Here is an 11,562-nt window from a genome sequence, read left to right on the forward strand (position 1 = left end):
ATCAATCAATAAAAATAAAAGTACCTAAAGTTTTTAAGCCAACGAGTAAGCTAATGTGATAATTAAACTTTATTAATATTTGGTTGCTCTAAAATGTTTAGAATCTTATTCCTATAAATGTTAGTTCCTGTAACATCCGGTTTGGCGGGAAAATCAGCTGACCTCAGCAGTACAAATTTAACAGCTGACAATAATGGCAGCACAAAATTATCTAAACTACCTGATGAGAATTATTCAAATAAAAGTTCAAGGACAAATAGATTGTCAGATTCTGGTTATACAGTGTAAGTTTATTTTAAAGATAATTAAGAATTTACATTAAGGTGACATGTATGTATATAAAAAATGCTAAAACGTTATCAAAAGTAGCAGGATGTCTGTGGTGAAGGATCTTGCTAACCGCTGATTTAATATGTTTCTCCTTAACAGTGAAGCTTCTTGTAGGTCCAAGGAATGATACAAACGATTTTGAGAACAGATACCTCCTAATCACCCTCCCAAGACAATTTTCTCTTAAAATACAAATACCCAACCCCCCCAAAACATTTGCTTTTACCTCAAATGGAACCGAGTAAAAGTGTCATGACTCTCATTATAACGTAAAAAAATAGCATATGAGAGGCCACTATAAATTTTTCCATTGGTCAATTACAGTGTAAACTAGCCTCTCATTGGCTAATTTTTTTTTACGTCATAATCAGAGTCAGACACTTTAAATGGTATAAGTATTACAGAAGTGGCAAATTGAGAATCTTAAATTTTCATTTGAAATAAATTCATTAAATGTATTATTTTTCAGGGCTACAAAGGATAGTGAAGGTTTGACCAGGCTTGAGATACCATCCAATCCTGTCATTAGTATAAGCTCGCCAACTCCCTGAGAGCATTGTGTATAGATATTTCATTTTGGCGTTTTCCAGAGACTTAGCATTCGTATATGTGATATGATCAAGGAAGGTGAACAGTAAAAAAAATAGCTCTTGAATTGAATATAGGCATTTTCAAGAGGCAAAACAACCAATGGACTGTTTGAGTCATGTGATTTCTAGTTTAATAGTTATGTTTCACATTTTGGTTCAGAATGGGCAATTTATTTTTGAAATTAAGCAATTTGTTATGTATATAAGAATGGATGCATGGATACTGTGTCAGGGAAATATATGTCGTCAATTTAGGTTGCTATTATAGTTCTTAGATATTGGTTTCTCTTTGGTCTTGGAAGGGGATGGTCATAAGGGGGAAGGGGTATCATTATATTGACCAGCTGGGAGAAACATTTTATCAAGGCGAGAATCTCTCGCAAAATATACAAGTATTCTATATCCATTTATATAAGTTCTAGGTTGGGTTAAATTTTCTCATAAAGCAATTTTAAATTGAGTAATAATCTAAGGACTGTTCCTTATTTAGTTAAGTTTGTTAGAATTAAGAAAATGGTCAGGACATCCTGTATGAGGGTTCAGTTAGGGCAGGTTTTGGCTTAGAAACTGGGCTTTATTTAATCTTTAATGTGCCATATCCATGTAAATTATATATTTATATTGTAAATATAATGTGCATAATTAACAGTTCATAAGACTAAAGTCATTCTCTTAGAAATGAAGAATATTTTTAGCCTTCATAAAAATACTATGGATTTAAAAAAAAAAATTTAAAATTACTGGTAATACTCTTCAAATTTATAATTTGTTGTATTGCTGAAATATTTATGTACCAAGAAAATTTACAATTATAGTACTAATATTCATAGTTAAATCTACCAATGAATTAATCCATACAAAAAAAAGATTAATTATTAAGAATTATATTTGTAACATTTAGTTAAGTTGTTTTTATTAATTTTTTTTACCCTAAAAAGAAGCCAAGAAAATTGAATTTTTACTTCAAAGCTTATTTATCAAAGAAATTTTCCTTTTTTTATAGAAAATTATATGAATATATTATTTCTTAAGAATAAATTGTGCATTAAAAGCTTGTAAATTGTTGAAAATAAGTTTTAATCTGTGATTTAATAATTGTTATGTGCTTATTAAAAGCGAAGCTTTTCTTTAATTAGATTCGGTCCGTCCGTCCGTAACGGATAGCTTTTTTCGTTAAGTTAGGCATGTTAGAATTGTCCTAACAAATTCAAACTTTGCTTGGTGATTCCTTTAGTAGTCCTGACGCTGTACAAGTGTTAATGTCCGTTTGTCCTACAGTCTACTGTTTCAGTGCTTCGCTTTTATGGATGTTGTCATCCTTATTTTCAAAATAAATTTATTTGCTTACAATATGTTTATCCTTTTATAAAATGGAAGGATGTTTGTCTATATATTAGTGCCTATATAGTCAAGCACAAAACAACCCCCCCCCCTAATTGAAATAGATTAAAAATAGGAGAGGGGTTGGGGTAGTTTTTGGCTTGTCTGTGTTTTGATTTGGGTCAGATTCGGTTAAGGTACATGGTAGCTCCGTTGGGTTATAAGTGACACCAAATATATAGACCTTGCAGGGATTAGTAATAAAGAATTTACCACCCCACCCCCCTCTTTATTTTCAATCTTTTAGGGTTAAGGTTGGGCCGGATACTTTTTTAGCCGGATATCCGGCTGATTTCTAATGAAGGATAACAGGTATCCGGTCGGATATTTGCCCAACGCCGGATACTCGGAAAATTACTAGATATCCGGCATTAGAAATCAGCCGGATCGATATTCGGTATCTGGATAGTGTCAATATTCGGTATCCGGTCGGATATTAAAATGGCTGGATATCCGGCCCAACCTCAATTAATATATATTATTATTTGCATATGGAATGGATCTACAGTCCTCTTAAATTTTTTTTATGTTATTTCAAGTTTTTTCTTCTAAGAATGTTATTATCTTAGTTATTATTAATAGACATTATTAACGTACTATTTAATCAATAATGCATTTATTTTTATTGTTTTATTTTGTTAGACTGGCCCCATTGTCCCACATATAACAAACATATTTTTTATCTTTTATTTCTTTAAAAAATGTTTTTTGTTGTTGATCTAGTTTTAATTGTTATGTTAAGTTAAGCATATTTAGTGTTTATTATCCTATTATATAAAGTGGTAAGGTTTTTTTTGTCTGTAGCTTAAGAAATCGCTAACTACTAAACTGATTTAGTTTTTTTATTTTATGAAAGCTTCACATATGTTCTGAGATAGTTTTAAATTCTAGTAATATCTAAAGGATAGGTAAACCAGGGTTAGGGTTCTCGCTGGCTATAGGTGTAGAGTTATAAAATATGAAGATTTTTGATGTTTTATCATTTTTATGTTAGACTGAATAAAGCTAGGTACACATCAATTTTTTCGAGTTTTTTGTAATGAATACGCTAGATTTAGCTTGATAAAATGTTTGTCTATGTACAATATTATTCAAAGAAGCTACCTATACGTATTTTGCAGATCTGCAATTTAAAAAAAAACATTATGTAAACCCTTAAAGAAAGAAAGAAATGCCCTGAAAGCCCCATAGCAACATGAAAAAGGGTTAATCTGAACATTTTAGTGTGTATAATAAAAACAGCAGGTGTTTTTTTTCATAGGGAATGTAAATCCGAGACATCCTAGTCGGGGGGCTGACCCTTGCAGAGTGGGGGTTGTTGTTACTTGGGGGGAACTGAGTAACCCCGCCGAGTGGAGTTATTCTCAGGAATCCAGGGAAAAGATAGGGGACGATTAAGTGATCCCCTCCATAATCAAGGTATATGTAGATAAAAAAATAAATTAAGATAGAAAAAAATATTTTTGTGAAATAAATTGCTGGATAAAAGCAACAATTATTATTTATATTTAGCTGGCTATAATCACAAAGAAAATGTAGGTATAACTATCTTATCTTGGGTTTTTGTGTGCACATCTCTACACTAGGGGTATACCTAATTTTTATGTGTTTGAGATGCCAACTAAAAGTTATATCCTATTATATAAAGTTGTAATACATTTTGTCTATACCTTAAGATTTTGCTAACTACTAAACCGATTGAGTTTCCAAGTTTAGAGAAGTTTCACATGGTCTCGGGATGATTTCAGGCTTTTTCATTTTGAAAAAAGTCCAAGGATGGTTTTAGGCTATTTCATATACCCTCGACCTACCCTTCACATGAAAACCGCGAGATGCTTAGGGTTCAGTCTCTGGTATTTGAAAATGCATCTCGTCAGTTTTACTACAAATATTAAAAAATCTTGTTCCTTGTATATTATACACATATTACCACACTTGGTTGACTAATAGTCAGGATATATTTGTATTTTCTTCCCTATAAAATATCTCTTTATACCTGCATATTGTTACTTGTTGTATCTATGGTAGCGTGGCTTGGATAGGATTATATTCAAAACTAGAAATTTCTAGTTTCTCTATATTTATATTCTATTAATCTATGCAGGGGTCTAAAGAGATAAGACAATGGCCGATTAATGATGTTACACAAAATTATACCTTCTGTAGATTATATTTAGTGGTTGAAACGTTCTTACAATCAACAAAATAAACCAACAAATCAAAATTCAATAAAAGTCCCCACCGTTGTTAAGCCAGCGAATAAGAAAAAGTTATTTTAGGACCTTGTGGGGACTAGTGTAATAAACAGCTCAATGTCCCCTCACTCCCTGGTTTTTATGCGTGTATGACATTCTGCACGTCCTAGTAACAAGGTTATGGATAAAGGACAGATTTTTATCAGCGCAAATAATTTTCAGTTGTGCTTTTATATCATCCTATTATATAAAGTAGTAAGCGTTTTTTGTCTGTCCAAAAGGATCTCGCTAACCGCTGAAACGATATTGTTCTCCTTTACAGTGAAGCTTCTTATAGGTCCTTGGAAGGTTTTAAACTATTTTTGGGGAGGGTGTCTTCACCCCCTTCCCCCCCCCCCAAAAAAAAAATAAAATATTTTTTTACCTTTTTGAAACTTAAATTTAAAATGGGATGAGGTCGACTTTTCCCCCTCCTACCTTAAGTGTCCCTAGAGGCTTCTAGAGGGCGCAACCGCTAGTAAATAAAAAAAAGAAGGATATTGTCACTATTAGCGTAGCAATAATTACTAAAAAGTAAAAACATCATTTTTTTCTGGAAAAGACAGAAATTGTTATACAGGAAAAGTATTGGACAACAAAGTACAATAATAAAAGCAAAGTATCTCTATAATAAAGTCCTGAAAATGTCCATAAACAGTAGCTTAGCTTCTATGAATGTTGTCATCCTTGTTTGTTCTATAATTAGAAATTTCGAAGGTGTTGCACTGCATCTCATTTTAAGATGTATTGTAACTTTGTAAGCGCTCATAACAATTGTATTCTTAGTTTGTCTCACCTTATATACAACCTTGGTTTGTATCCTTCTCAAATTTACTTTAAAAACACATCTAATTTTTTTAGCAATTTTGTTAAATCATTTTGCCATATTATCCTAACGTTCTGAAGTAAAAGGATGTTTGTCTGCATATCCGCTAAGATTTCGCAAGCGGTAAGATTTTTCGTTTCCAGGGTGTTTAACTATGATTCAGGGCAGGTTTTAGCTGATTTGAAGGGGGGGGGGGAGGTACAGCAACTATGCCTCTGAAGATATGACTCTGAGAGGACCCCCACCCCTCCACATCCATAAAAGCGAAGCTCTGAAACGGTAGGACAAACGGGCATTAAAACTTGTATATAGTGTCAGAACTAAATAAACAGAATGTAAATGTATAAAAGTCGAAGCAAAGTTTGGAATCGATAGGATAATTCTAACATTCCTAAAATAAGGAAAAAAGCTATCCGTTACGAACGGACGGACTGACCGACCCTAATTATAGATAAAACTCGCTTTTAAAAATAGTAAAAAAGAATTCAAAGAAAAGCTAATAACTAAATTGTACTATCAATTTCCTTATTAATATTGCCAGGGTTCTAAAGAGATAAGACATTGACTCATAAATTGATGCTCAACCTCAATGATGATACACAAAATTAACCCTGCTATGTGTATATTGCAATTAGTGGTTGAAACGTTTGAACACTCAACTTATTGAACTAACAAATCAAAACTCTAAAAAAAAGTCCCTAAAGTTGTTAAGCTAACGATAAAGGAGAAGTTGTAATAAACTTTGGGGACTTGTGCAATAAACAATATCCCATCCCTCCCTGTATATTACATAATATGGCAAACATAAACGTGAATACAGAATAACTGGAGAAAAGTGGATTACTTCTGATAAAGGAGGTTTATCTAGGATTTTAAAAAAATTATATAATTAAGAAGAATAAGAAATTAGACATTTAAAAAAGAAATCCTCAAATATAAAGAAGTAAGTTTTATTTCAATAACTGCTTAACTGCTTAACTGGTTTCTCTCTTTTAGGGTAGGTGTTACATAGGTCTCGGAATGGTTTAAGGCTATTTCATTTTTAGATCTAAGTCTTGAAATGGATTTAGACTCTTTTTCTGCCCCCATCTTGCCCTATCTCCAGACAAAGTCCCTATATTCTAGTGGCGCACCCGCTAGTTGAAATTAAAATAAAATATTTGTTTGAGGGAAAAGTAATCTATTGTTAAAAAGAAATCTGAATTCCAGACTACCCTAAGCCATCCTACTACTTCAATAAATAAGAAAAAGCTACCCCCCCCCCCTTTCCTGAAAAAGACGGTGAGGGGGAAGTTTTAAGTTCTGGCTCGATTACTCTTGAAGGGCGAAAGTCCCAACTCGACAATAGATAGAAACATTTCCTGGAACTATAAAAAGCTTCACTGTAAAGGAGAACCTTATGGGTCCAGTTGTAAACAACATCTTAAGTTAAACACAGACAGACAAACATCCTGTTTCTTCTATATAATCACCAACACTAAAAAAGTATAATAAAAAGAATGAATTACAAATATGAATACATAGTGAGGGTTGAAAAAGCTTTTTTATGTTGCAAAAAAAAAGGGTTACAAATTTGCAATGGTGGTGGTTACAAAAACTTTACCATGTAACGTTAACGTACAATTTAAATTTGCCAACAACTTGTAAACAGAAAATCAAATACATATGTCATCAAAACATCTATAATACAAAGTAGAACGATGACTGTCTGTCTGTCCGTCCGTCCGTCTGTCCCTTATGATCTCGGTAACCACTGGGATAAACCTACTGGTCCTGTGGTGGTTTTAGACTATTTTCTTGGGGGGTGGAACACCCACAACCACCCCAAAACAAAAATAATACCCCATTTAATGGTCGCAGCACCAGCTTAATATCTTTTTTAAATTACCTCTTGGGGCCCCTAGAGGCTAGGGGCTAAGCCTTTAGTATAAATATAAAGAACTTAATCCATAAATGTTTAATTATATTCAACGCTTTATTGTGCCATATTAGTCTTTAAGGCTTAAATCAAAATTAAAATAGCTTAAATCCATTCCAGGACATGTGACGATTCTATAAAATAGAGAACTCAATCGGTTAAGCCGTTATTGAGATCTTAAGCTTCAGACCTAAAAATTACTACTTCATGTAAGAGGTGATATACAAAATACATATATACAGACGGTGATAAAGGTGACAATTCATCTAATATAACATAAAATGCGTACATTCAAAAGCAGACAAAAACAAATAGAGATAAACATTTACATGCCCTATTAATTTCTATAATACATAGTTTTAAAATCAACAAAAATCAAATAAACGAAGAATTTAATTTAATCTTTATATGTAAAATTTTCTAAATCTTCTGTGCAAAAAAAAATTCGCGAAATTTGTCGTTAAATGCGCACAAACATACATACACAACAAAAATTTGAAAATGTTATGCAACCGTATTTTCTTATACTTACACTTTACAAAAATAGGATTATTTTGTATATTTTAACATAAAATCATATGATAAAAAGTAATTTTCTCAACTCTCTTATACGTTTTTAGCATTATTAACTTAAATATTTTTGGTCAAAATAAGCAATTTTTGTGTTAAAATTCATTAATAAAACTTTTATGAAAATTTTTGGGTAAAAATTGGTTGTTTTGTTAACTAAATAACCAATATTACCTCACAATTAAGATAAATTTAGAGAAAAATGTATCAATTTTAAAAATGTATTTATTTTATACATAAAATGATATAAAAATTAGAAATTTTGAAGCATACATTTTTCTATATTATATAGTTTATGACATTAAAGAAGGGATAGAATTGGCCATATAGTAAAATAATTTGTGTTTCCTAGCTCTCATTTTTTGCAAATTAAACATATTAAATAAAAATATTTTTGCACAAACTTTATATCAAACCAAAGCTAAGTAGATCCACTTTCATTGGAAAGTGTAAAAAATAAGTTTGTTTTGTAAGTTTTCAAATAAATGACCATTTTTATGCTAAATTTATAAGAGCAACTTCATTAGTTAGCCATTTTCAAAGCTTTTTTCCAACGTGTAGAGTGTTTTCGGCCATAGTTAGAACATGAAATATGCATCTTAGGAAGTGATTTTTCTATTTCTAAAGTTTATTTTACATTATTAATTGTGACATTAATAAAAAATGGTAAAAAACAATAGTCGTAGAAACACAAAATTTGTAAGTAAGGAAACTATTCCGAGATTCGCAGAATGTTCTCTATTCGGTTCTCTCTGGTGTGTAAATATGAAAAGTGATTCTATAAAAATTTATTCTACATTCAGATTCTCCGGTTTACATTTTCTAACTACACAACACATCACAACAAATACATAATGACTGCTGAAGCCGCTGCCGAAGTTGCTGCCGCACCTGCCGCTGAGGCCCCTGCTGCTGATGCCGCAGCTGAAGCCCCTGCTGCCGCCGCTAAGCCCGCCAAGGGAAAGAAGGCTGCTGCCAAGCCAAAGGCCGCTGCTAAGCCCAAGGCTGCCAAGAAGCCAAAGGCCCCCGCTGCCCACCCCAAGTACTCTGTTATGATTGCTGCCGCTCTCAATGCACTGAAGGACAGAACTGGCAGCAGCCGTCAGGCTATCCTGAAGTACATCACAGCGAACTACAAGGTTGATGCTAAGGCCGCTCTCCACCTCAAGATGGCCCTGAAGCGTGGCGTTGCCGCTGGTACCCTGAAGATGGCCAAGGCCTCCGGCAAGGGAGCTGGCTGCTACAAGCTCGGCGAGAAGGCCAAGGCTGAGAAGCCCAAGAAGAAGGTCGCCAAGAAGCCAGCTGCTAAGAAGCCCAAGGCAGCCAAGAAACCCGCCGCTAAGAAGGCTGCCAAGAAGCCAGCTGCTAAGAAGCCCGCTGCCAAGAAGCCTGCAGCCAAGAAACCCGCTGCTAAGAAGCCAGCTGCCAAGAAGCCTGCAGCTAAGAAACCAGCTGCCAAGAAGCCCGCAGCCAAGAAGCCAGCCGCAAAGAAGGCCGCTGCCAAGAAGTAAATGCGCTAGCCGTACCTTAAATTGTTTTACCTATTTTTCATCCTGATTTATTATCATTATTATTAATATTATTTGTTATAATGATATTGCTATTGTACAAAGAAACCAAAATACCTGAAATATATTTATTGTAAGAAATAATATTTGTATTTTAATTGGCTAGAAATAAGTAGAATTAGGAAACAAACTTTTAAATAACATATTACAACATTTACAATCGAATTGTTGGATGTCAACAGGATGAATCTATCGTATATGAATTTTATTTACAGCTAACCTTAACTGTCGGGCACTTAACCTATATGTAGAAAAGCTACGCTTTAAAGATTGTGGAAAATACTTTCACTTGTTTGTAAACCGAAATCCAAGGTCATAAAACTAGTCTACGTATACAGTGAAACTGTAAATATAGCTTTGGGATGATATCAACAAAATATATTAAAACAAGGATGACAACATCCATAAAAGCGAAGCTCTGAAACGATAGGACACGTGGACATTAACACTTGTATAGTGTCAGAACTGAAAAATCAGAATATAAATGAATAAGAGTCAAAGCAAAATTGTGAGTAAATTTGTTGAAAAACTTCTTGATACAGGATAATGTTTATGGACATACTTACATTTTTAGGACTTGATTATAGAGTTGAGGTCACATAAAAAAATGTTGTTATAAAATTAAAAAATCAACATGTTTAAAATGGCCGTACGGACACTCTGGTAATGATTATAGAGTTGCTACGCTTTCTAAATCATACCTAACCACTACAGGAATCACCATGTAAAGTTTGAAATCGATAGGACAATTCTAACATGCCTAAATTAACGAAAAAAGCTATCTGTCTCAGACGGACCGACCTTAATTATAGAAAAGCTTCGCTTTTAATAAATCAGTGGCGTGCATAGGTATTTTTTTGCCAGGATGATGCGGGAAGCGTACCTCAAAACCCTTTAACTAATATCAAGGTTCCCTTTTTTCTTCAGGGGGTTGGATACTGCTTCCTCACAAACAAATGATAATTATGATAAAACGTAATTATACATGGAAATTGTAAATATTATTTATGCTTATTGTTCTTTACTTAAGCCTTAAAAATAGCTCAAAACCTGCACAGCTATTCCCCCCCCCCAAAAAAAAAAAAAAAAAATTGTGGAACGATCGTTCCAGCTTTTAAAGAGATATTTGCAGACATACATAATCCTGATCATAAAGGATAATAGGTAAATGTAAAGAATCCCTTAATAAGAATGTTAAACCGTTTCATTTAAATATCAAATAACTTGGAACCATTCATTTACATAATCTATTATTGCCATCTATTATTGTTTACTAGCGACTGCGCCTCTAGGGGGAGTTGAATCCCAAAACCCATTTTTTATATTGGATTTTTTTTGAAAAGTAAAAAAAATTTTTGGGGGGGTTGCCACTCCCCATTTCAACTAATTTTTTATTTTAGTTTTAAAAAAGATTTAGGGGGGGGCTTTTTTCCTAGGGACGATTTCTCTTGGGAGGGTAGTTATGCTATCTCCAAAATAGTTTAAACCTTGCCGGGACCTATGAAAAGCTACCCTGTTAAGAACTCGATCGGTTTAGCGGTTAGCGAGATCCTTCGGTACCGACAAACAAAGAGAAAGATCTCCTGTTACTTTATTATAAGTATGAAGTAGCCCGAAAGTTTAAGTTTCATCTGAATTTCATAAGAATTCCGCAGGGTTTAGTTCTGCTGTAACTAAAATCTGAATTAATTCGAAAATTGTTTTGGAAATTTCATTTAAAGTTTTCATTATTTTTGTGGGCATCAATATAAATAAGGATATAAAAAATTGTATGTATACTTAAATTTTATAAGCTATATTACAAAATACTGAGAGAAAATCTCTAATTTATCAAAGGAAGCGGATTTTATTTAATAAAATGTAGCTATCACTATTTCCTTCTTTTCCATAAATTAATCCTTATATGAATTTCCATACGGCTTAAATGTCGTCTTTGCTGCTACATAAAAACCGCGGCAAATGCGCATAATTTGTGTTTTCATGTAATTTGCCGAATTTGTACCGTCATTGTCCAAACTTTTACATATTTTATTGTCATTTTTCAACTTTAAACAAGTTAAACTGAATAAAATAATTCTCAATTCAGTAAATTTATATGCTAGCAACTAAATTATCGTTATAAATGTCATACAAATGTTAAAAAGCA

The 11,562-nt window shown here is 33.0% G+C and overlaps 2 protein-coding genes across 3 annotated transcripts in view; both read left to right on the forward strand.

The window, feature by feature from the left end:
- LOC145313027 (uncharacterized) overlaps positions 1-1,686 on the forward strand; it is a 40,235-nt gene extending 38,549 nt beyond the window's left edge. For both annotated transcript variants that reach the window (XM_080152262.1, XM_080152263.1), the window contains exons 28-29: positions 123-284; positions 800-1,686. In XM_080152262.1, coding sequence (XP_080008388.1) covers positions 123-284; positions 800-881 — 244 coding nt within the window. In that variant the 3' untranslated portion in view covers positions 882-1,686. The remainder of the gene's footprint in view (positions 1-122; positions 285-799) is intronic.
- A 6,954-nt stretch (positions 1,687-8,640) lies between these two features.
- LOC145313004 (uncharacterized) lies at positions 8,641-9,497 on the forward strand. The gene has a single exon (XM_080152221.1). It carries the CDS (start codon positions 8,703-8,705, stop codon positions 9,357-9,359), a length of 657 nt encoding a protein of 218 aa, XP_080008347.1. The 5' UTR covers positions 8,641-8,702; the 3' UTR covers positions 9,360-9,497.
- The last annotated feature ends 2,065 nt before the right edge of the window (positions 9,498-11,562 follow it).

This window comes from Acartia tonsa, chromosome 3 (assembly GCF_053477335.1).
Source record: "Acartia tonsa isolate MP-2025a chromosome 3, ASM5347733v1, whole genome shotgun sequence".
NCBI classification, from domain to species: domain Eukaryota; kingdom Metazoa; phylum Arthropoda; class Copepoda; order Calanoida; family Acartiidae; genus Acartia; species Acartia tonsa.

Coding starts and splice junctions, on each gene's coding strand:
- LOC145313004 (XM_080152221.1), top strand. CDS start 8,703: ATGACTGCTGAAGCCGCTGCCGAAGTTGCTGCCGCACCTGCCGCTGAG.